The sequence below is a fragment of the Mobula birostris genome, chromosome 1 (assembly GCF_030028105.1).
Source record: "Mobula birostris isolate sMobBir1 chromosome 1, sMobBir1.hap1, whole genome shotgun sequence".
NCBI classification, from domain to species: domain Eukaryota; kingdom Metazoa; phylum Chordata; class Chondrichthyes; order Myliobatiformes; family Myliobatidae; genus Mobula; species Mobula birostris.
In genome coordinates, this window is record NC_092370.1 from 148,382,038 (window position 1) to 148,409,263 (window position 27,226).

The 27,226-nt window shown below is 40.2% G+C and overlaps 1 protein-coding gene across 4 annotated transcripts in view; it reads right to left on the reverse strand.

Annotated features, from left to right (window-relative positions):
• Positions 1 to 21,131: 21,131 nt before the first annotated feature.
• The window catches only part of LOC140200299 (uncharacterized), a 35,044-nt gene continuing 28,949 nt past the window's right edge, over positions 21,132 to 27,226 (reverse strand). For all 4 annotated transcript variants that reach the window (XM_072263412.1, XM_072263432.1, XM_072263441.1 and 1 more), the window contains one exon: positions 21,132 to 26,835. In XM_072263412.1, coding sequence (XP_072119513.1) covers positions 24,022 to 26,160 — 2,139 coding nt within the window. In that variant the 5' untranslated portion in view covers positions 26,161 to 26,835 and the 3' untranslated portion in view covers positions 21,132 to 24,021. The remainder of the gene's footprint in view (positions 26,836 to 27,226) is intronic.

Here is a 27,226-nt window from a genome sequence, read left to right on the forward strand (position 1 = left end):
GCATGAACCAACTTTCAAACTACTCAGAAACATGTGGGAAGTTAACGTAAAATGTTTCCATCTGGTTTGCAATCTGTACTTTGGAGGAAAATTGAAATGTATACTACTTTAATGTCAGAGCATGGTATGCACTGAGAAAGCAACTTTTTTGTCTTGAGGCATGAAACAACGTTCCAACTACTCATAATCATGTGGGAAGTTAACCTATGGTGTTTCCATAAGGTTTGCAGTAAGTACTTTTGTGCAAAATTGAAATGTATACTACTTTTATTGTCAAAGCATTTATGCACTGAGAAAACAATTTTTTTTTGTCTTGATGTGCAGAGGCATGAAACAACTTTCAAACAAGTCAGAAACATGTGGGAAGTTAAGGTAAAAAGTTTCCATCTGGTTTGCACTCTGCACTTTGGTGGAAAATTAAAATGTATGCTACTTTAATGTCAGAGCATTGTATGCACTGAGAAAGCAACTTTTTTGTCTTGATGAGCAGAGGCGTGAAACAACTTTCAAACAACTCATAATCATGTGGGAAGTTAACCTAAGGTGTTTCCATTAGCTTTGCAGTAAATACTTTGTTGTAAAATTGATATGTGTACTATTTGTATTGTCAAAGCAATGAATACACCGAGAAAACAACTTCTTTGTCTTGATGTGCAGAGGCATGAAACAACTTTCAAACAACTCAGAAACATGTGGGATGTTAAGGTAAGAAGTTTCCATCTGGTTTGCACTCTGCAGTTTGGTGGAAAATTGAAATGTATACTACATTAATGTCAGAGCATTGTATGCCCTGAGAAAGCAACTTTTTTGTCTTGATGAGCAGAGGCATGAAAGAACTATCCAACTACTCATAATCATGTGGGAAGTTAACCTAAGGTGTTTCCATAAGGTTTGCAGTAAGTACTTTGGTGTAAAATTGAAATGTATACTATTTGTATTGTCAAAGCTTTGCATGCACTGAGAAAACAACTTCTTTGTCTTGATGTGCAGAGGCATGAAACAACTTTCAAACAACTCAGAAACATGTGGGATGTTAAGGTAAGAAGTTTCCAGCTGGTTTGCACTCTGCAGTTTGGTGGAAAATTGAAATGTATACTACTTTGTATTGTCAAAGCATTGTATGCAGTGAGAAAACAACTTTTTTGTCTTGATGTGCAGAGGCATGAAACAACTTTCAAATAACTCAGAAAACTGTGGGAAGTTAACTAAAAATGTTTCCATCTGGTTTGCACTCTGCACTTTGGAGGAAAATTGAAATGTATACTATTTATATTGTCAAAGCGTTGTATGCACTGAGAAAGCAACTTTTTTGTCTTGATGTGCAGAGGCATGAAACAGCGTTCCAACTACTCAGAAACATGTGCGAAGTTAACCAAAGGTGTTTCCATTTGGTTTGCAGTCAGGTCTTTTGAGTACAATTGAAATGTATACTACGTTTATGTCAAAGCATTGTTTTCATTGAGAAATCAACTTTTTTCCCTTTATGTGCAGAGCCATGCAACAACTTTCAGACATCTCAGAATCATGTGGGAAGTTAGCCTAAGGTGTTTCCATTAGGTTTGCAGTAAGTGCTTTGGTGTAACATTGAAATGTATACTATTAGTATTGTCAAAGCATTGTATGCATTGAGATAACAACTTTTTTGTCTTGATGTGTAGAGGCATGAAACAACTTTCAAACAACTCAGAATCATGTGGGAAGTTCACTTAAAATGTTTCCATCAGGGTTCAACTCTGCACTTTGGTGGAAAATTGAAATGTATACTACTTTAATGTCAGAACATTGTATGCACTGAGAAAATAACTTTTTTCTCTTAATGAGCAGAGGCATGAAACAACTTTCAAACTACTCATGATCATGTGGGCAGTTAACCAGAGGTGTTTCCATTAGGTTTGTGTCAGGACTTCTGAGTACAATTGAAATTTATTCTACTTTTATGTCAAAGCATTCTATTCACTGAGAAATGAACTTTTTTGTCTCTATGTGCAGAGGCATGAAACAACTTTCAAACTACTCATAATCATGTGGGAAGTTAACTTAAAATATTTACATCAGGTTTGCACTCTGTACTGTGGTGGAAAATTGAAATGTATACTACTTTAATGTCAGAAATTTGTATGCTCTGAGAAAACATCTTTTTTGTCTTGATGAGCAGAGGCATGACACAACTTTCAAACTACTCATAATCATGTGGGAAGTTAACCTAAGGCGGTTCCTTTAGGTTTGCAGTAAGTGCTTTGCAGTAAAACTGAAATGTATACGATTTGTATTGTCAAAACATTGTATGCACTGAGATAACATCTTTTTTGTCTTGATGTGTAGAGGGATGAAACAACTTTCAGACAGCTCAGAATCATGTGGGAAGTTAACCTAAGGTGTTTCCATTAGGTTTGCAGTAAATACTATGGTGTAAAAATGAAATGTATACTATTTGTATTGTCAAAGCATTGTATGCACTGAGAAATCAACTTTTTTGTCTTGATGTGCAGAGGCATGAAACAACTTTCAGACAACCCAGAATCATGTGGAAAGTTAACCTAAGGTGTTTCTATTAGCTTTGCAGTAAGTACTTTGTTGTAAAATGGATATGTGTACTATTTGTATTGTCAAAGCATTGAATACACTGAGAAAACAACTATTTCTCGTGATGTGCAGAGGCAGGAAACAACTTTCAAACCACTCAGAATCATGTGGGAAATTAACTTAAAATGTTTCCTTCACGTTTGCACTCTGCACTTTGGTGGAAAATTGAAATGTATACTACTTTAATGTCAGAACATTGTATGCACTGAGAAAACAACTTTTTTGTCTTTATGTGCAGATGCATGAAGCAACTTTCAGACATCTCAGAATCATGTGGGAAGTTAACCTAAGGTGTTTCCATTAGGTTTGCAGTAAGTGCTTTGGTGTAACATTGAAATGTATACTATTAGTATTGTCAAAGAATTGTATGCATTGAGATAACATCTTTTTTGTCTTGATGTGTAGAGGCATGAAACAACTTTCAAACAACTCAGAATCATGTGGGAAGTTAACTTAAAATGTTTCCATCAGGTTTCAACTCTGCACTTTGGTGGAAAATTGAAATGTGTACTACTTTAATGTCAGAACATTGTATGCACTGAGAAAACAACTTTTTTCTCTTAATGAGCTGAGGCATGAATAAACTTTCAGACTACTCATGATCATGTGGGCAGTTAACCAGAGGTGTTTCCATTAGGTTTGCAGTCAGGACGTTTGAGTACAATTGAAATTTATACTACTTTTATGTCAAAGCATTCTATTCACTGAGAAATGAACTTTTTTGTCTCTATGTGCAGAGGCATGAAACAACTTTCAGACATCTCAGAATCATGTGGAAGGTTAAACTGAGGTGTTTCCGTTAAGTTTGCATTAAGTGCTTTGGTGTAAAATTGAATTGTATACTACTAGTATTGTCAAAGCATTGTATGCACTGAGATAACAACTTTTTTGTCTTGATGTGTAGAGGCATGAAACAACTTTCAAACTACTCATAATCATGTGGGAAGTTAACTTAAAATATTTACATCAGGTTTGTACTCTGTATTGTGGTGGAAAATTGAAATGTATACTACTTTCATGTCAGAACTTTGTATGCTCTGAGAAAACAACTTTTTTGTCTTGATGAGAAGAGGCATGAAACAACTTTCAAACTACTCATAATCATGTGGGAAGTTAACCTAAGGAGTTTCCATTAGGTTTGCAGTAAGTACTTTGGTGTAAAATTGAAATGTATACTATTTGTATTGTCAAAGCATTGTATGCACTGAGAAAACGATTTTTTTTGTCTTGATGTGCAGAGGCATTAAACAACTTTCAAACAAATCAGAAACATGTTGGAAATTAACTTAAAATGTTTCCAGCAGGTTTGCAGTAAGTACTTTTGTGTAAAATTGAAATCTATACTACCTTTATTTCCAAAGCATTGTAGGCACTGAGAAATCAAATTTTTGTCTTGATGTGCAGAGGGATGAAACAACTTTCAGACAACTCAGAATCATGTGGGAAGTTAACCTAAGGTGTTTCCATTAGCTTTGCAGTAAGTAATTTGTTGTAAAATTGAAATGTGTACTATTTGCACTGTGAAAGCATTGTATGCACTGAGAAAACAGCATTTTTGTCTTGATGTGCAGAGGCATGAACCAACTTTCAAACTACTCAGAAACATGTGGGAAGTTAACATAAAATGTTTCCATCTGGTTTGCACTCTGTACTTTGGAGGAAAATTGAAATGTATACTACTTTAATGTCAGAGCACGGAATGTACTGAGAAAGCAACTTTTTTGTCTTGATGAACAGAGGCATGAAACAACGTTCCAACTACTCATAATCATGTGGGAAGTTAACCTAAGGTGTTTCCATAAGGTTTGCAGTAAGTACTTTTGAGCAAAATTGAAATGTATACTACTTTTATTGTCAAAGCATTTATGCACTGAGAAAACAATTTTTTTTGTCTTGATGTGCAGAGGCATGAAACAACTTACAAACAACTCAGAAACATATGGGAAGTTAACTTAAAATGTTTCCATCTGGTTTGCACTCTACACTTTGTTGGAAAATTGAAATGTATACTACTTTAATGTCAGAGCATTGTATGCACTGAGAAAGCAACTTTTTTGTCTTGAATTGCAGAGGTATGAAACAACTTTCAGACAACTCAGAATCATGTGGGAAGTTAACCTAAGGTGTTTGCATTAGCTTTGCAGTAAGTACTTTGTTGTAAAATTGATATGTGCACTATTTGTATTGTCAATGTATTGTATGCACTGAGAAAACAACTATTTGTCTTGATGTGCAGAGGCATGAAACAACTTTCAAACAAGTCAGAAACATGTGGGAAGTTAAGGTAAAAAGTTTCCATCTGGTTTGCACTCTGCACTTTGGTGGAAAATTGAAATGTATGCTACTTTAATGTCAGAGCATTGTATGCACTGAGAAAGCAACCTTTTTGTCTTGATGAGCAGAGGCATGAAACAACTTTCAAACAAGTCAGAAACATGTGGGAAGTTAAGGTAAAAAGTTTCCATCTGGTTTGCACTCTGCACTTTGGTGGAAAATTGAAATGTATGCTACTTTAATGTCAGAGCATTGTATGCACTGAGAAAGCAACCTTTTTGTCTTGATGAGCAGAGGCATGAAACAACTATCCAACTACTCATAATCATGTGGGAAGTTAACCTAAGGTGTTTCCATAAGGTTTGCAGTAAGTACTTTGGTGTAAAATTGAAATGTATACTATTTGTATTGTCAAAGCTTTCCATGCACTGAGAAAGCAACTTCTCTGTCTTGATGTGCAGAGGCATGAAACAACTTTCAAACAACTTAGAAACATGTGGGATGTTAAGGTAAGAAGTTTCCATCTGGTTTGCACTCTGCAGTTTGGTGGATAATTGAAATGTATACTACTTTGTATTGTCAAAGCATTGTATGCACTGAGAAAACAACTTTTTTGTCTTGATGTGCAGAGGCATGAAACAACTTTCAAATAACTCAGAAAACTGTGGGAAGTTAACTAAAAATGTATCCATCTGGTTTGCACTCTGCACTTTGGAGGAAAATTGAAATGTATACTATTTATATTGTCAAAGCGTTGTATGCACTGAGAAAGCAACTTTTTTGTCTTGATGTGCAGAGGCATGAAACAGCGTTCCAACTACTCAGAATCATGTGCGAAGTTAACCAAAGGTGTTTCCATTAGGTTTGCAGTCAGGTCTTTTGAGTACAATTGAAATGTATACTACGTTTATGTCAAAGCATTGTTTTCATTGAGAAAGCAACTTTTTTGCCTTTATGTGCAGAGCCATGCAACAACTTTCAGACATCTCAGAATCATGTGGGAAGTTAGCCTAAGGTGTTTCCATTAGGTTTGCAGTAAGTGCTTTGGTGTAACATTGAAATGTATACTATTAGTATTGTCAAAGCATTGTATGCATTGAGATAACAACTTTTTTGTCTTGATGTGTAGAGCCATGAAACAACTTTCAGACATCTCAGAATCATGTGGGAAGTTAGCCTAAGGTGTTTCCATTAGGTTTGCAGTAAGTGCTTTGGTGTAACATTGAAATGTATACTATTAGTATTGTCAAAGCATTGTATGCACTGTGATAACATCTTTTTTGTCTTGATGTGTAGAGGGATGAAACAACTTTCAGACAACTCAGAATCATGTGGGAAGTTAGCCTAAGGTGTTTCTATTAGGTTTGCAGTAAATACTTTGGTGTAAAAATGAAATGTATACTATTTGTATTGTCAAAGCATTGTATGCACTGAGAAATCAACTTTTTTGACTTGATGTGCAGAGGCATGAAACAACTTTCAGACAACCCAGAATCATGTGGAAAGTTAACCTAAGGTGTTTCTATTAGCTTTGCAGTAAGTACTTTGTTGTAAAATGGATATGTGTACTATTTGTATTGTCAGAGCATTGAATACACTGAGAAAACAACTATTTCTCGTGATGTGCAGAGGCAGGAAACAACTTTCAAACCACTCAGAATCATGTGGGAAGTTAACTTAAAATGTTTCCATCACGTTTGCACTCTGCACTTTGGTGGAAAATTGAAATGTATACTACTTTAATGTCAGAACATTGTATGCATTGAGAAAACAACTTTTTTGTCTTTATGTGCAGATGCATGAAGCAACTTTCAGACATCTCAGAATCATGTGGGAAGTTAACCTAAGGTGTTTCCATTAGGTTTGCAGTAAGGCTTTGGTGTAACATTGAAATGTATACTATTAGTATTGTCAAAGCATTGTATGCATTGAGATAACATCTTTTTTGTCTTGATGTGTAGTGGCATGAAACAACTTTCAAACAACTCAGAATCATGTGGGAAGTTAACTTAAAATGTTTCCATCAGGTTTCAACTCTGCACTTTGGTGGAAAATTGAAATGTATACTACTTTCATGTCAGAACTTTGTATGCTCTGAAAAAACAACTTTTCTGTCTTGATGAGCAGAGGCATGAAACAACTTTCAAAGTACTCATAATCATGTGGGAAGTTAACCTAAGGAGTTTCCATTAGGTTTGCAGTAAGTGTTTGGTGTAAAGTTGAAATGTATACTATTTGTATTGTCAAAGCATTGCATGCACTGAGAAATCAACTTTTTTGTCTTGATGTGCAGAGGCATGAAACAACTTTCAAACTACTCATAATCAAGTGGGAAGTTAACCTAAGGAGTTTCCATTAGGTTTGCAGTAAGTACTTTGTTGTAAAATTCATATGTGTACTATTTGTAGTGTCAAAGCATTGAATACACTGAGAAAACAATTATTTCTCTTGATGGGCAGAGGCAGGAAACAACTTTCAAACAACTCAGAAACATGTGGGATTTTAAGATAAGAAGTTTCCATCTGGTTTGCACTCTGCACTTTGGTGGAAAATTGAAATGTATACTACTTTATATTATCAAAGCATTGTATGCATTGAGATAACATCTTTTTTGTCTTGATGTGTAGAGGCATGAAACAACTTTCAAACAACTCAGAATCATGTGGGAAGTTAACCTAAGGTGTGTCCATTCGGTTTGCAGTAAGTACTTTGGTATAAAATTGAAATGTATACTATTTGTATTGTCAAAGCACTGTATGCACTGAGAAAAGAACTTTTTTGCCTTGCTGCGCAGAGGCATGAAACAACTTTCAAACCACTCAGAATCATGTGGGAAGTTAACTTAAAATGTTTCCATCAGGTTTGCACTCTGCACTTTGGTGGAAAATTGAAATGTATACTATTTTAATGTCAGAACATTGTAAGCACTGAGAAACAACTTTTTTGTCTTAATGAGCAGAGGTTTGAAACAACTTTCAAACTATTCACAATCATGTGGGAAGTTAACCAAAGGTGTTTCCATTAGGTTTGCACTCAGGACTTTTGAGTATAATTGAAATGTATACTACGTTTATGTCAAAGTGTTGTATTCACTGAGAAATCAACTTTTTTGTCTTTATGTGCAGCGGCATGAAACAACTTTCAGACATCTCAGAATAATGTGGGAAGTTAACCTTAGGTGTTTCCATTAGGTTTGCAGTAAGTGCTTTGGTGTAACATTGAAATGTATACTATTACTATTGTCAAAGCATTGTATGCATTGAGATAACAACTTTTTTGTCTTGATGTGCAGAGTCATGAAAGAACTTTCAAACAACTCAGAATCATGTGGGAAGTTAAATTAAAATGTTTCCATCACGTTTGCACTTTGGTGGAAAATTAAAATGTATTAAAAATAAAATTAAGATGTGCAGTAAGTACTTTGGTGTAAAATTGAAATGTATACTATTTGTATTGTCAAAACACTGTATGCACTGAGAAAAGAACTTTTTTGCCTTGCTGCGCAGAGGCATGAAACAACTTTCAAACCACTCATAATCATGTGGGAAGTTAACTTAAAATGTTTCCATCAGTTTTGCAGTCTACACTTTGGTGGAAAATTGAAATGTATACTACTTTAATGTCAGAACATTGTATGCACTGAGAAAACAAATTTTTTGTCTTGATGAGCAGAGGCATGAAATAACTTTCAAACTACTCATAATCATGTGGTAAGTTAACCTAAGGTGTTTCCATTCGGTTTGCAGTCAGGACTTTTGAGTACATTTGAAATGTGTACAACATTTTATTTCAAAGCATTGTATTCACTGAGAAATCAATTTTTTTGTCTTTATGTGCAGAGGCATGAAACAACTTTCAAACTACTCAGAATCATGTAGGATATTAACTTAAAATGTTTCCATCAGGTTTGCACTCTGCACTTTGGTGGAAAATTGAAATGTATAGTACTTTAAAGTCAGAACATTGTATGCCCTGTGATAACAACTTCTTTGTCTTGATTTTTTAGAGTCATGAAACAACTTTCAATCTACTCATAATCATCTGGGAAGTTAACCTAAGGTGTTTCCATTAGGTTTGCAGTAAGTACTTTGGTGTAAAATTGAATTGTATACTATTCTCATTGTCAATGCATTGTATGCACTGAGAAGACAACTTTTTTGTCTTGCTGTGCAGAGGCCTGAAACAACTTACAAACCACACAGAATCATGTGGGAAGTTAACTTAAAATGTTTTCATCAGGTTTGCACTCTGCACTTTAGTGGAAGTTTGAAATGTATACTATTTCAATGTCAGAACATTGTATGCACTGAGAAATCCACTTCTTTGTCTTTATGTGCAGACCCATGAAACAACTTTCAGACATCTCAGCATCATGTGGGAAGTTAACCTAAGGTGTTTCCATTAGGTTTGCAGTAAGTACTTTGGTGTAAAATTGAATTGTCTACTATTCGCTTTGTCAAAGCATTGTATGCACTGAGAAGACAACTTTTTTGTCTTGCTGTGCAGAGGCCTGAAACAACTTACAAACCACACAGAATCATGTGGGAAGTTAACTTAAAATGTTTCCATCAGGTTTGCACTCTGCACTTTGGTGGAAAATTGAAATGTATACTATTTTAATGTCAGAACATTGTAAGCACTGAGAAACAACTTTTTTGTCTTAATGAGCAGAGGTTTGAAACAACTTTCAAACTATTCACAATCATGTGGGAAGTTAACCAAAGGTGTTTCCATTAGGTTTGCACTCAGGACTTTTGAGTATAATTGAAATGTATACTACGTTTATGTCAAAGTGTTGTATTCACTGAGAAATCAACTTTTTTGTCTTTATGTGCAGCGGCATGAAACAACTTTCAGACATCTCAGAATAATGTGGGAAGTTAACCTTAGGTGTTTCCATTAGGTTTGCAGTAAGTGCTTTGGTGTAACATTGAAATGTATACTATTACTATTGTCAAAGCATTGTATGCATTGAGATAACAACTTTTTTGTCTTGATGTGCAGAGTCATGAAAGAACTTTCAAACAACTCAGAATCATGTGGGAAGTTAAATTAAAATGTTTCCATCACGTTTGCACTTTGGTGGAAAATTAAAATGTATTAAAAATAAAATTAAGATGTGCAGTAAGTACTTTGGTGTAAAATTGAAATGTATACTATTTGTATTGTCAAAACACTGTATGCACTGAGAAAAGAACTTTTTTGCCTTGCTGCGCAGAGGCATGAAACAACTTTCAAACCACTCATAATCATGTGGGAAGTTAACTTAAAATGTTTCCATCAGTTTTGCAGTCTACACTTTGGTGGAAAATTGAAATGTATACTACTTTAATGTCAGAACATTGTATGCACTGAGAAAACAAATTTTTTGTCTTGATGAGCAGAGGCATGAAATAACTTTCAAACTACTCATAATCATGTGGTAAGTTAACCTAAGGTGTTTCCATTCGGTTTGCAGTCAGGACTTTTGAGTACATTTGAAATGTGTACAACATTTTATTTCAAAGCATTGTATTCACTGAGAAATCAATTTTTTTGTCTTTATGTGCAGAGGCATGAAACAACTTTCAAACTACTCAGAATCATGTAGGATATTAACTTAAAATGTTTCCATCAGGTTTGCACTCTGCACTTTGGTGGAAAATTGAAATGTATAGTACTTTAAAGTCAGAACATTGTATGCCCTGTGATAACAACTTCTTTGTCTTGATTTTTTAGAGTCATGAAACAACTTTCAATCTACTCATAATCATCTGGGAAGTTAACCTAAGGTGTTTCCATTAGGTTTGCAGTAAGTACTTTGGTGTAAAATTGAATTGTATACTATTCTCATTGTCAATGCATTGTATGCACTGAGAAGACAACTTTTTTGTCTTGCTGTGCAGAGGCCTGAAACAACTTACAAACCACACAGAATCATGTGGGAAGTTAACTTAAAATGTTTTCATCAGGTTTGCACTCTGCACTTTAGTGGAAGTTTGAAATGTATACTATTTCAATGTCAGAACATTGTATGCACTGAGAAATCCACTTCTTTGTCTTTATGTGCAGACCCATGAAACAACTTTCAGACATCTCAGCATCATGTGGGAAGTTAACCTAAGGTGTTTCCATTAGGTTTGCAGTAAGTACTTTGGTGTAAAATTGAATTGTCTACTATTCGCTTTGTCAAAGCATTGTATGCACTGAGAAGACAACTTTTTTGTCTTGCTGTGCAGAGGCCTGAAACAACTTACAAACCACACAGAATCATGTGGGAAGTTAACTTAAAATGTTTCCATCAGGTTTGCACTCTGCACTTTGGTGGAAAATTGAAATGTATAGTACTTTAAAGTCAGAACATTGTATGCCCTGTGATAACAACTTTTTTGTCTTGATTTTTTAGAGTCATGAAACAACTTTCAATCTACTCATAATCATCTGGGAAGTTAACCTAAGGTGTTTCCATTAGGTTTGCAGTAAGTGTTTTGGTGTAAAATTGAAATGTATACTATTAGTTTTGTCAAAACATTGTATGCACTGTGATAACAACTTTTATGTCTTGATGTGTAGAGGCACGAAACAACTTTCAATCTACTCATAATCATGTGCGAAGTTAACCTAAGGTGTTTCCATTCGGTTTGCAGTCAGGACTTTTGAGTACATTTGAAATGTGTACAACATTTTATTTCAAAGCATTGTATTCACTGAGAAATCAATTTTTTTGTCTTTATGTGCAGAGGCATGAAACAACTTTCAAACTACTCAGAATCATGTAGGATATTAACTCAAAATGTTTCCACCAGGTTTGCATTCTGCACTTTGCTGGAAAATTGAAATGTATGCTACTTTAATGTCAGACCATAGTATGCACAGAGATAACAACTTTTTTGTCTTGATGAGCAGGCATGAAACAACTTTCAAACTACTCATAATCATGTGGGAAGTTAACCAAAGGTGTTTCCATTAGGTTTGCAGTCAGGACCTTTGAGTACAATTGAAATGTATACTACTTTAATGTGCGAACATTGTATGCACTGAGGAAACAACTTTTTTGTCTTGATGAGCTGAGGCATAAAACAACTTTCAAACTACTCATAGTAATGTGGGAAGTTAACCAAAGGTGTATTCATTAGGTTTGCAGTGAGGACTTCTGAGTGCAATTGAAATTTATACTACCTTAATGTCAAAGCATTGTATTCAATGAGAAATCAACTTTTTTGTCTTTATGTGTAGAGTCATGAAACATCTTTCAGACATCTCAGAATCATGTGAGAAGTTAACCTAAGGTGTTTCCATTAGGTTTCCAGTAAGTGATTTGGTGTAAAATTGAAATGTATACTATTAGTATTGTCAAAGCATTGTATGCACTGTGAAAACAACTTTTTTGTGTTGATGTGTAGAGGCATGAAACAACGTTCAAACCACTCAGAATGATTTGGGAAGTTATCATCACTTTTTTACATCAGTTTTGCACTCTGCACTTTGGTGGAAAATTGAAGTGTATACTATTTTAATGTCAGAACATTGCATGCTCTGAGAAAACAACTTTTTTGTCTTGATCAGCAGAGGCATGAAACAACTTTAAAACTCTTCATAATCATGTCGGCAGTTAACCAAAGGTGTTTCCATTAGGTTTGCAGTGAGGACTTTTGAGTTCAATTGAAATTTATACTTCTGCTATGTCAAAGCATTTTATTCACTGAGAAATCAACTTTATTGTCTCTATGTGCAGAGTCATTAAACAACTTTCAGACATCTCAGAATCATGTGGAAATTGAAACTAAGGTGTTTCCATTAAGTTTGCAGCAAGTGCTTTTGTATAAAACTGAAATGTATACTATTAGTATTGTCGAAGCATTGTATGCACTGAGATAACAACTTTTTTGTCTTGATGTGTAGAGGCATGAAACAACTTTCAAACTACTCATAATCATGTGGGAAGATGGTGTGATATCTATCCAGATGCAATCTAGTATCTCCACTGCCATACTCAAAGATCAATGGTATTCAAGTACTGGTGAACTGACATTCAACGCAGGACTGATGAGCTGCTCTGTTAGAGATTGCTATACTCAAATCATTTGTCTTTTCTACCCTGTAAAATATTTACAAAAGATCGTTATCCATCTGTGGTTTGACTGAGTGTGTTGCTCTAGCGTAAAAGTTCTGGGCATGTCCTACTGCCTACCAGGAGCACACAGTATTTCCACAGAGACCTCCTGATCACTGTGATGCTGAATGATTGACGGTGGTGAACTCAGCAATGATAATACCAATGAATGAGAAGAGTAGGTGATTGGACGTTCTTGTAAAGGGTGAAACTCTCGTAGTGTGACTGTTACAGGACTCCTGTTCCTCAAGACAGAGGCGTTCGTGATTATACACGCAAACTGAATAAAAGAAACAATGGTCTCACAAAGGTAATCTGCTATAGAAGCAGTTTATGTATCTTGCGGGGCTCTAATTGACATTTTAATTCATTGGGATTTGGACCTAGTTCTTTCTTTTTGGCCTTAGCCAAAGCTATTCCCATTAGCTACGGAGGTCTGGACTTCCGCTAGTTCTGGACATCGGACCTAATTTCAGTGTTTCACTTCAAATGGTAGAAACTCGCTTATCCACTTGTCTGATGGATACATTATAATTTCTCACGTGAGACAAACTTAGAACTGTACTTTTCGGCTGAGTCCCAAATCCTTAGCTTTGGAGTGAAAGATCTCAGCTATGCCTTGGAGGTCTAGCAGACCAATTTCTGGAGCCCTTTCTCTACTGAACACATGCGCGCCATTCGGCACAATTTTGGACTCTTGGCACCCATGCACTCGATTCTCATGATAGTATATTCCAAAACTCAGATATTCCTGAGTAAGAACAGTGCCATTGAAAGCATTTACAAGCATTGCCACACTTCTGCCAAATGCCACCATTCCAGACAATATTTCTATTCGATTTCAGATGCCAGTTTAATACAGCAAGCTTCCATGTCAACAGTCAAAGTAAACTATTCTTTTCTGTCAAAAAACCTCCAAACACTGCTACTCTGTCATTGCCACGCCCCCTGCTGTTTCTCTGTTCATCATATGCTTTTACCCTTACCACTGCCAAGAGGCCGACACTTTGTCCTGTGCTGACCTGTCTCTGGTTTCTGACCCTGCTCAAATGAACACCCAACTTAACGTTCCAAGTTCTGCTTACAGATTTTAGAGAACATGGTGTATTCTAATAACCCTATTGTTTGAGACAGCTCTTTGCAAGAGGTGAAAGTGACCTATAACGTTGAAGTGGACAGGGAATAAGGTAGTTAACTAATATTGTCATTCTTCCTCGGCCCAGAGAGATTTGAGGGAAAGAGAACATGTCAGACATAATTGCAGCCAGTCTTCAGTCTACAGAAAGTCATGCAGGAAATTCAAGGAAAACCTTTCACTCGGAGGTTTGGAACCCATCACCACAGCAAGAGTGAGAGGTGAACATTGGAGTTGGATTTAAAAGAACTGCCGTGCAACAGAAATAATGGCAGGGACCTCCTAGGCTTTTGACTCCCTAATATACACTGGATGTGTTGCAGATTCACCAAGTACATGAGACTGAGCTTAAAATGGAACTCATTTATTTGTCACCGATTCAGAATATTAAACTACAGTCCAATTAAATATGAGTATCAGCAGAAGAAACTGCGCAGTAACTGGGGTGCAAAACTGGATTGGATGAGCAACGGCAGTAATTATAGAGTTCGACATCAAGAGTAACTTTTGAACTTGTCTCTGGATTCAGCAACTATTCTGAGTCTGAAGATTCCTTCGGTCAGATTTGACCATGGATATTGCGTTCCAGCTGTCTAGATACGCGAGCCTGGCTGGTAGAATATGGAGTGCAAGTTGTTTCCCATGTAGCAAGATCCCCTTCTCCACGCATCTGATGAACCCAAAGAAAAGACTGATACGGTTTAGTATCAGCAACGTCGCAGGAGTCGCCAGTCTACATTGAGTTTCGAACCACGGCTGACGAACCCCATCTGCCCAATACTTCTGGTTTTAGGGCACCAGTAACTGGCCTTTGCCCTTTCTTCTGTTAGTAGAAAAGGTTTCGCCACACATGACCAGGAGCTGGACTTGGTTGCGGGAGGCTCTTTCAGGGAGCATTTAATACGTAGAAACATAGAAAACCTACAGCACAATACAGGCCCTTCAGCCCACAATGTTATGCCGAGCATGTACTCACTTTAGAAATTACCGTGGGTTACTCATAGCCCTCTATTTTTCTAAGTTCCATGTAGCTATCCAGGAGCCTCTTAAAAGACCCTATTGTATCCGCCTCCACCACCGTCGCCGGCAGCTCATTCCACGTACTCACCACTCTCTGCGTAAAAAGAAACTTCTCCGACATCTCCTCTGTACCTACCTCCAAGCACCTTAAACCTGTGTTCTCAAGTGTTAGTAGTGGGAGCTTATCTCCATTACCACCCTGGCTATAACAACCTTAGGGAGCCAGTTCTATATCCGTTATGAAGCATATTTAAACCAGTGTGAACTCAGTGTGCCACGTTTAGATATCGGTGTATATTCCTTCCAACAGTCTGTGCAGGTGAACGGCCTCTCCCCACTGTGAATCGACTAGTGTGCCAGTAGGACGATTGACTAAGTGAATTCGTTCCCACAATCTGGGCAGGTGAAAGAACTCTCTCCATCGTGAACTCATTGATGCCGCATCGGTTAAGATTTCCTCATTCTTAGCAGATGAACGGCCTTTCCGCATTGTGAAGTCACTGGTATACCAAGAGGGTAGGTGATTGAGTGAATCCCTTCAGACAAACGGAACAGGAGCACGGATTCTCCCATGCAGCAGGTGGGATGACACATTCAGAGTGGGTTAATGGTTTCTCCCTAGTGAACTCCCTGGTGTACCTTCAGTTTGTACGATGCAGCGAATCCCTTCCCTCAGTGTGAACAGGTATATGGCCTGATTCCAGTGTGAACTGACTGGTGTGTCTGTAGCTCAGATAGTAGAATGAATCCGTTCCCACAGTCAGAGCAGGTGACTACCCTGACTACCATGTGAACTCGCTGGTCTGCCTACAGGTGAGATGTCTGAGTGAATGCCATCACACAGTGTGAGCATTTGAATGGTCTGTCCCCATTGTGAACAGGCTAGTTTGCCAATAGGTCAGATGACCAAGTGAATCCCTCCCCAGAGTCTGAGCGGGTCTCTCAACAGTGTGAACTCTGGTGTAGCAGTAGTTCAAATGAGCGAGTGAATCCCAGTGTGAATTCGCTGGTCTGCCTGCATGTGAGATGATCGTGTGAATCCCTTTCCACAGTCCAGACAGGTGAACGACCTCCCAGCCGTGAAATCTCGCGGATGTGTCAACAGATCAAGCTACTGAGTGAATCTCTTCCCACATACAGAACAATTGAACAGTCTCTATCCCTTGTCAAGTCACTGGGGTGTCTGTGGATCGGCTGAGTGAATGAATCTTTTCCAATAGCAAGGGATCAGCCTCTCACTGCTGTGAATTTTCTGATGTAGCGTCAGCTTGGATAGCAGAATGAATCGTTTCCTACAGACAGACAGATCAACAAATGCTGGTGTGTTCTCTGCACCCCGGTTCCAGTGGATTGCACTGAGATACATCTTCCTCTCATCAGCGTTGACAGATAAATTGGTGTTACAAAGGAAATATCTGGTCACTCCGTAAATATCTGGATAGAGATATTAGTGCTGAGGTGCTATTGTGTTTGAGATTCCTGCCCACTATTTCTTTCCCATTTCCAACTTGTTAAAAGATTTACCAACTACATCAATAGGTGAAGAACAACATTTCAGATGAGATAATTTCAGCTTATATTGTGAATTCTGACATCACAATATTACAGCAAGGTTCAACCCAAGTTGGAGGAACAACCACAGTGTATGCGAAAGGATTCCCAAGGTCATCCTCCCTTTTAGCACGCCAGAGTTCACACTGGGTTGTTCACCTGTTCAGACTATGGGAAGGGATTCACTGCATCATCTCAACTACAGAGAGACCAGTCAAATCACACTGGCTGGACCTTTCACATGTTCAGAATGTGGGAAGGGATTCACTCGGTCATCTGCCCTAGTGGCAGACCAGAGAGTTCACACTGAGGAGAGGGCGTTCACCAGTTCAGGGTGTAGGAAGGAGTTCGCTCGACCATCTGTCCTGTTGGTACACCAGCAAGTTCACACTGGGGGGAGTCTTTTCACTTGCTCTGACTGTCGGAAGGTATTCATTCAATCATCTGAGGTACAGGCATATCAGTCAATTCACACCGGAATGTGGCCATACACCTGCTCAGACTGTGCAAAGGAATTCATTACGCCATCTAAACTCAGAATCAGAATCAAAATCAGGTTTATTATCACCGGCATGTGTCATGAAATTTGTTAACTTAGCAGCAGCAGTTCAATGCAATACAAATTACATAAGAAAAACCATAAACATAAATAAGTAAATCAATTACAGTAAATGTATATTGAATAGATTTAAAAATCGTGCAAAACGGAAATAATATATTTTGAAAAGCGAGGTAGTGCTCATAGGTTCAATATCCATTTAGGAATCGAATGGCAGAGGGGAAGAAACTGTTCCTGAATCTCTGAGAGTGTGCCTTCAGGCTTCTGTACCTTCTACCTGATGTTAACAATGAGAAAAGGGCATGCCCTGGGTGCTGGGGGTCCTTAATAATGGACAGTGCCTTTCTGAGGTATTGCTCCTTGAAGATGTCCTGGGTACTTTGTAGGCTAGTACCCAAAATGGAGCCGACTAAATTTATGATCTTCTGCAGCTTCTTTCGGTCCTGTGCAGTAGCCACCCCCCCCCCCCCCGATACTAGACAGAGATGCAGCCTGTCAGAATGCTCCTCTCTACGGTACATTTATAGACGATTTTGGGTGTACTTGTTGACATACCAAATCTCTTCAAACTCCTGATGAAGTACAGTCACTGTCTTGCCTTTATAGCTGAAGGTACATCCGTTAGTTCATACTGGGTGCTTACCCACTAAGAATGTGGGTAGGAATTCAGTCGGTCCTCTGAACTACTGGATCCAAAGTTGAGGATTTTGGTCTTGGACAAAAAAAAGTATAGTTCCAAGTTTGTCTCCCGTGAAGAAATTATAATGTATCTTTCAGACGAATAGATCAGTGATTTTTTTTTAACCAATTGAATTGGAACATTGAGATCAGGTCTGACATCCACAACTGGCTGATCTCCAAACGTTAGTAGTTAATGGGAATAGATCTGACTGAGGCCTAAAAGGAAGAACTGGGTCCAACTCGCAGTGAATTAAAATTTCAATTAGAGCTCTACGAGATATATAAACTTCTTGTATACCTTTTGGTTCTTCAGCAGATCATCTTTGTGACACTCTGTCGCCACATTCCCCTTGCCTCCCACTGTCCCTTTGATCACACCCACATCCACATTCTCCTAATACTCAATCCCGGCTCATCCCACTCCCAGTGTCCAGGGTGCAGAACTGGATGTAATGATTGAGTGAATCCTTTCCCACATTGGGAGCAGGTGAACGGCCTCTCCCCAGTGTGATTTCGCTGATGTACCGTCAGTTGAGCTGACTGAGTGAATCTATTCCCATAGTCTGAGCAGGTGAACTGCTTGTCCTAAGTGTGAGCTCTGCCGCGTTAGCAGTTCAGATGACCGAATGAACTCGCTGGTGTTTCTATCCATCGGCTGAGTGAGTCAATCTCTTCCAACACATGGAGCAAGTGAACACCTCTCACTGCTGTAAATTTGCTGTTGTATCATCAGCTTGGATGACAAAATGAATCATTTCCTGCAGGTATCACAGGTTAATCATTTCACTATGGGATGAACTTGCTGATGTATGTTCACACTGGATGACTGAATAGATCCTTTGCCACACACAGAGGAGGTGAGTGGCCTCTTCTCATTGATGTGTCTGCGAGTCAGATGAATGAGAGAAACCCTCCCCACGATGGGGAAAGGACAATGATATCTCCATTATCAGTTCTCTGGCAATTCATCAAGTCACATGCCAAACATAGTGAACCCCTTGCTCAGTCAATGTCATTGAAGTACTAACCTCAGTAAAAAAAAATACCGGTTTGTTCTCACCAACCCACTCCCAGTATATTTCATTGATTGAAGAGAGGAAACCTCATTTCAGATGCAAGACATGTTTCCAGCTGGGATGAGATATTTCTTCATCTCTAAGGGTCAACACCAGAAATAAGGGTGTTACAAAGAATACACCTGGTCACTCAAACATCTGGACAGAGACAGCAAATCTGACGTGCAGCTGTGTTTGAGGGTCATGTACACAAATGCTTTGTCATTACTAACCTAGAAAAAGATTTTCAAAAGACATCAAAGGGTGAAGGATGGTATTTCAGATTAGATAATTTTAGTTTATGTACACTACACCAGTACAACAAGGTCCAACAGAAGCAGAAGAAACTCCTGGATGGGACAGATCATCTAGATCTGCCTGTATCAGAATGGACCATTTCTGCCCGCCTTCAGTCTGTGACGTGACTCAATTTGTCTCTCTCCATTTGTAATATTTCAAGGACCAAACTGAAACCAATGATGGATGATCGATAGCTGTGGCAGGATTTGAATGCTATCACCTCTTACAAAGTGAAATTAAGAGAGGTGTGTGAGAGGCTTCGCTTCCAGATGAGCTCAAGGTCTTCTAAGCTCACTTTGACTGTCGTAACTTGGACTCCCACAGCCTCAGATAATGCTGTGATTTCAGTCTCTGTGGTCGAGGGTTGAGCATCCTTCAAGAAAGCAACAGGCACAGATGTGGCAACTGGCCGTGTAATAAAGATCTGTGCTGATCAACTGGTTGGATGTGTTCACCAATATCTTCAAGCTCTCGCTTCAGCTGTCTGAGGTACCCTCCAGCTTCAAGTAGGCCTCACTTATTCTGTGCCTAAAAAGAACGTGCTATCCTGCCTCAATGACTATCGTCCACTAGCACTTACATCCACTGCAGTGAAGTGTATTGAGAGGTTGGAGATGAAGCACATCAACTCCTGCCTGAGAAGCTACTTGGATCCGCTCCAGTTTGCCTACCAGCACTACAGGTCCAGAGCAGAAGCCATTTCCTTTCCTTAACGCTGGGAACATCTGGACAACAAAGATGCATAGACTAGGATGTTCTTTATCGACTACAGGTCGGCATTCAATATTAGCTTCCCCTCAAAACTATTCCTGAAACTTTAAGACCTTGGCTTGGCTAACTCTTTGTGCAATTGGATCCTTGTTTTCCTCACTTTCAGACCCCAGTCAGTTTGGATCAATTACAAAATCTGTCCCACAATCTCCATCAGCCCAGGTGCACCACAAAGCTGTATGCTTAGCCCCCTGCCCTACTCATTTCACACTTATGATGGTGTGACTAAGCACAGCTCTAATATCCTTTTTAGGTTTGATGACGAGCCCATGGTCATTGGCTGAATCAAAAGTGGTGACCAATCAGCATATAGGAGCCTAACTGGAAATCAGGCTGAGTGGTGCCGCAACAACATCTTACTCAATGATAGCAAGACTGAGAAGCTGATTATTGACTTCAGAAAGATGAAGCTAGAAGTCCATGAACCAGTCCTCATTGGAGGATCAAAGGTATCAGCAACTTAAAATTCCTTGGTGTTATCATTTCAGGGTATGTGCTCTAGGACCAAGTATAATTGCCCCAAAACCCTGCAGCGACTCTACTTCATTAGAAGTCTGTGAGGTTTTGGCATGACATCTAATCCAATGGAAAACTTCTGGAGATGTGTGGTCTGGTGTCTGTATTGACTGGCTGCATCACAGCCTGGTATGGGAATTCTAAAGCTCTGGAACGAATATTCCAATAAAAAGTAGTGGATATGACCCAGTCTATCACTAGTAAAGCCTTCCCCTCCATTGACACATCAATACAGAGCGCTATCACAAGAAAGCAGCATCCATTATCAGGGACCCAGGGGCTTCAGAACCAACACAACCAGGTTCAGGAACAGTTATTACCCCTCAACCAGAGGGGATAACTTCATTCAATAGTTCAATGGCTTCATTTAATATCAGAGAATGTGTGCAATATACAACCTAAAATTCTTACTCTCCGCAGACGATCACAAAACAAAACCCCAAAGAGCGAATGATAAGGCATGCAGAAGTTTGGGCACCCCGGTCAAAATTTCTGTCACTGTGAATAGCTAAGCGAGTAAAAGTTGAACTGATTTCCAAAAGGCATAAAGTTAAAGATGACACATTTCTTTAATATCTTAAGCAAGAACACTTCTTTTATTTCCATCTTTTACAGTTTCAAAATAACAAAAAAGGATAAGGACCTGATGCAAAGGTTTGGGCACCCTGCATGGTCAGTACTTAGTAACACCCCCCTTTGGCAAGTATCACAGCTTGTAAACACGTTTTGTAGCCAGCTAAGAGTCTTTCAATTCTTGTTTGGGGGCATCCGTTAGTTTTGCGAGACCATGGATCTGCGCCTGGAAAGTCTTCACTCTCCAGGGCGTAGGCCTGGGCAAGGTTGTATGGAAGACCAGCAGTTGCCCAGGCTGCAAGTCTCCCCTCTCCACGACACCAATGTTGTCCAAGGGAAGGGCATTAGGACCCATTCAGTTTGGCACCAGTGTCGTCCCCCTTGTTAGGGGGATTTTCGCCCATTCTTCCTTGCAAAAGGCTTCTAGTTTTTGAGATTCTTAGGTCATCTTGCATGCACTGCTCTTTTGAGGTCTATCCATAGATTCTTGATGATGTTTAGGTCAGGGGACTGTGAGGGCCATGGCTGAACCTTCAGCTTGTGCCTCTTGAGGTAGTCCATTGTGAATTTTGAGGTGTGTTTGGGATCATTATCCAGTTGTAGAAGCCATCCTCTTTTCATCTTCAGCTTTTTTTACAGACGGTGTGATGTTTGCTTCCAGAATTTGCTGGTATTGAATTGAATTCATTCTTCCCTCTACCAGTAAATGTTTCCCGTGCCTCTGGCTGCGACACAAGCCCAAAGCATGATCAATCCACCACCGTGCCTAACAGTTGGAGAGGGGTTCTTTTCATGAAATTCTGCACCCTTTTTTCTCCAAACATACCTTTTCTCATTGTGGCCAAAAAAGTTCTATTTTAACTTCATCAGTCCACAGGACTTGCTTCAGGCTTGTTTAGATGTTCCTTTGAGCCTTTTGAATAGAACTTTTTGCAACAGCAAAAGCATCAACACTCCCCCACCCCTCCCCCTTTATTTCACCAAAGAGCATCAGACACCCGATCACCCACCATGCCATCAACAGGAAAGCCCAAAAGAGACCATGATCTAGACTCCATCCCAACAGGCCCCCCTCTGTCACTAACGAGGGAAGATATTGCTCCTGCCATAGCAAGAAAGAGACCAATAGCTTGCTGTTTCAATCTCTACAGCGCCACTTTTACTTCCAGTTCACTGACTCAAGTGTTGGCAGCACTCACTCATCATCAAGAGAGAGAGGGAGAGAAGAGAGAGGAAGAGGGAAAGAGAGAGAGAGAGAAAGAATGCATATCATGTTTACTTTTCTTGTGATCACAAGACCCTTTCAGACATTGTTAATCTGGTACACTGCAAGTTTGATTCACTAATTTATTGGATGCAAGCAGGAGTGGATAGTGGGAGCCAAGTCCTCGGTCATAGTGACAATTAGGCCTGAACCCATGTTGTCACCTGCTTACAAGCCGCCCAGACTATGGAGATAAAGCCTCTGCGCTTCACTGGGGGCGTTGTGGCACGGTGTCCAGAACATGCTTGAGCTACCCTCACAGGGTTTCGCTCAGCAGTAGGCAAGCCCTGTTGTGGCCCACACAGATTTTTTAGCAGCACTCGTTGAAACTTCTTGCCACAGGTGGTTGTGGAGTTCAATTTATTGGATGTATATAAGGCAAATACTGATAGATTCTTGTTTAGTCCGGGTGAGAATGGATATGGGAAAAAGGCAGGAGATTAGGGCTGAGATGGAAAATAGGTCCGCCATGATGCAATGGCAGTACAGACTCAATAGGCTGACTGGCCGAATTCAGCTCCTATCTTTTATGGTCTGAAAAAATACTAAATATTGAGATGTGTGATGAAGAGTCCCTGAAACTGAGTCCATAATTTGTGGGATCAGTTCACTGATGGGGCAACTGAAGTGGAAGTGGAGCTAATCATGGTCCTAGAGGATGGATTCACTGAGCACATCTGCAAAACAACTTTTTTCCAATGCCTCATCTTTTTTTTTCCAAGGTAGCTGGGGCCCTATTGGAGGGAGTCTGTCATCTACTGCTGCATTCAAACTGCAGATTTTCATGATGGTGGGTTCCCATTCTTGGACTTGCCAAGCAGCCATGTTTTCAATATGTCTACTGGGGCAGCATAGCATAGTTGAGCTAATTGAATGGATTGAAGGGGCTGGTCTAAACCTATATATGTCTCTGGTTGTGGTTCTACTAATTGATATGCACTTGCAAGGACTCACAGAGGAACATCTGGAGAAATTTCTAAAATGCCAGTTCGCTGCTGTTGTTACTGAGCGATTGGGAATCTTTCGGAGGGAATGCCTCAAAATCCCCGGCTTTGCCTACTGTTGGCGACTGAGATTGAAGTCAAATCGTTCGGATAGAGATGGCACTCAGTACTTGGTGTTGGAGAGCTGATCGGAGGCTCTAAGTTTTCGGATGACTCAGAGTCAGACTGTGGTCGGGAATGGCAGGGAGAGTTTTTCTTCCTTCTCCCGTCTGCGTGAGATGTGGGACATTTGAGATACTCTGAACTTTTTACTGTGCTCATGGACTTCTTCATCAAGTTATGGTATTGTTGCACTGTTGTAACTATATGTTATAATTATGTGGTTTTGTTACGTTTTTTCAGTCTTGGTCTGTCCTGTGTTTTGTGATATCACACCGGAGGAAATATTGTATCATTTCTTAATGCATGCATTACTAAATGACAATAAAAGAGGACTGCGTGTCTTCATAATCTAATGTACCTTCAGATTAGATAACTGAATGATTCCCTTCCCGCACACTGAACAGGTGAAAGGCCACACGCCAGTGTGAACTCGATGGTGTGTCTGTAGGGAAGATAATGGAGTGAAACCCTTCCCACAGTCTAAACAGGTAAGCTCCCTCTACCCAGTGCAAGCTCACTGGTGTGTCTGTAGGGAATTTAATTATTTGAAATCCTTCCCACAGTCTAAACAGGTGAACTCCCTCTCCCCAGTGTGAACTCGCAAATGTGTCTGTAGGGAAGATAATTGAGTGAATCCCTTCCCACAATCCAAACAAGTGAACGGTCTCTCCCCAGTGTGAACTCGCTGGTGTGTCTGTAGGGAAGATAATTGAGTGAATCCCTTCCCACAGTCTGAACAAGTGAATGGCCTCTCCCCAGTGTGAATTCGCTGGTGTGTCTGCAGGGAAGATAATTGAGTGAATCCCTTTCTACACACTGAACAGCTGAATGGCCTCTCCCCGGTGTGAACTCGCTGGTGTGTTTGCAGGGAAGATAACTGAGTGAATCCCTTTCCACACACTGAACAAGTGAATGGCCTCTCCCCGGTGTGAACTCGCTGGTGTGTCTGTAGGGAAGATAACTGAGTGAATCCCTTTCCACACACTGAACAGCAGAATGGCCTCACCCCAGTGTGAATTCGTCGGTGTGCCTCTAGGGAAGATGACTGAGTGAATCCCTTCCCACAGTCTGAACAGATGAACGGCCTCTCCCCAGTATGGACACGATGGTGTACCAATAGGGCAGATGATTGACTGAATCCCTTCCCACACACAGAACAGGTGAATGGCCTCTCCCCAGTCTGAACTCGCCGATGTCCCTGTAGGTGTCGTGATCGACTGAATCCTTTCTCACACACTGAACTTGTGAATAGCCTCTCCCTAGTGTGAACTCGCTGATGTCCCTGTAGGGAAGATAACTGAGTGAATCCCTTCCCACACACTGAACAGTTGAATGGTCTCTCTCCAGTGTGAACTCGTTGGTGTGCCTGTAGGGAAGATAACTGAGTGAATCCCTTCCCACAGTCTGAACAGGTGAACGGTCTCTCTCCAGTGTGAACACGCTGATGTGCCTTGAGAGAAGATAATTGACTGAATCCCTTCCCACAGTCTGAACAGGTGAACGGCCTCTCCCCAGTGTGAACTCGCTGGTGGACCAATACAGCAGATGATCGAGTGAACCCCTTCCCACACACTGAGCAGATGAATGGCCTCTCCTCAGTGTGAACTCGTTGGTGTCCCTGCAGGTGATGTGATCGGCAAAATCTCTTCTCACGCACTGAACTGGTGAATGGCCTCTCCCCAGTGTGAACTCGCTGATGTGTTTGTAAAGAAGATAATTGAGTGAATCCCTTTCCACAGTCTGAACAACGGAACGGCTTCTCCCCAGTGTGAACTCGCCAGTGTGTCTGTAGGGAAGATAATTGAGTGAATGTCTTTTGACAGACTGAACAACTGAAGGGCCTCACACCAGTGTGAATTCGTCGGTGTGCCTCAAGGGAAGATGACTGAGTGAATCCCTTCCCACAGTCTGAACATGTGAATGGCCTCTCCCCAGTATGGACACGATGGTGTACCAATAGGGCAGATGATTGACTGAATCCCTTCCCACACACAGAACAAGTGAATGGCCTCTCCCCAGTCTGAACTCGCTGATGACTCTGTAGGTGACAAGATGGACTGAATTCTTTCTCACACACTGAACTGGTGAACAGCCTCTCCCCAGTGTGAACTCGCCGGTGTGCCTGTAGGGAAGATGACTGTGTGAATCCCTTCCCACAGTCCGAACAGGTGAATGGCCTCTCTCCAGTGTGAATTCTCTGCTGTGCCAGTAGGGCAGATGAATGACTGTACCCTTTCCCACACACTGAGCAGGTGAATTGCCTCTCCCCACTGTGAACCCGGTGCTGTCCCTGTAGGTGACGAGATCGACTGAATCCCTTCACACAAACTGAACTGATGAACAGCCTCTCCCCAGTGTGAACTCGCTGGTGTGTCTGTAGGGAAGATAATTGAGTGTATCTCTTCCCACAGTTTGAACACGTGAACAGCCTCTCCCCATTGTGAACTCGCTGGTGTGTCTGCAGGGAAGATAATTGAGTGAATCCCGTTCCACACACTGAACAAGTGAATGGCCTCTCCCCAGTGTGAACTCGCTGGTGTGCCTGCAGGGAGGATAACTGAGTGAATCCCTTTGCACACACTGAACAGGTGAATGGCCTCTCCCCAGTATGAACTCGCTGGTGTACCAGTAGGGCAGATGATCGATTGAACCTCTTCCCACAGTCTGAGCAGATGAACATCTCCCCAGTGTGAAATGACAGGTATGCTAATAGATCCGATGACAAAGTCAATCCTTTCCTACAGTCTGAACAGTTGAACAGCCTCTCACCAGTGTGAACACACTCATATCTAGGCAGGTCAGATAACCAAGGGAATCTCTTTCCACACACGGAACCATTGAAGACTCTGTTCCTTGTGAACTCACTGATGTGAATTTTCTGACGTATCGTCAGTGTGGGCAACAGACTAAATCACTTCATTCAGACAGAACTGGTGGAGCATCTCACTGTGGTGTGAACTTGCTGATGTATCTTCATGCTGAGTCACTGAGTAGATCCTGTCCCACACACGGAACAGGTGATTGGCGTCTTCACTCTGTAAACTCACAGGTGTTTCTGTGGCTTGCTGAGTGAGAGAATCTCACACTGAGAAAGTCCCTTGGCATCAAATACTGGTGTGTTCTCAGCACCTCATTTCCAGCAGATTTCAGAGTTACTACATAAAACTTCACTTCAGACACAAAGCATTTTTCCAGCTGGGATGAGATACTTCTTCATCTCCTAAGATCAACAATGGATATATTGGTGTTACAATGGAAATAGCTGGTCACTCCTTAAATATCTGGACAAAGACAGCAAACCTGAAATTCTGTTCTGTATGAGATTCCTGCACACAAATTCTTTGTCATTTCCAACCTGTAAAAAGATTTACAAAAGATATCAATGGGTGAAGGGCAGCATTTCAGATGAGGTAACTTTAGTCTATATGGTGATGTTTGATATCACACTGTTACAGCAAGGTTTGATCCAAGTTCAAGAAACAGCTCCTGATCTAACTGGGACAGATCAGGGATCTGGATTGACCATTCAGTTCCCCGACTGTTTTTCTGTCTATATCAGAATGAGCCATTCTACCCACCTTCAATCTGTGACATGGCTCAATTTGTCTCTCTTAATTTGTATCATCTCAAGCTCTGTTCATGTTCTACAGAGTCCCGGCAATTCTGGACAATGTTTCCCAGCCTCTGCATGTCACCTTTGCTGAACATAGGAACACTTTTAGTAAAACAACTGCGCTGCTCCAAAG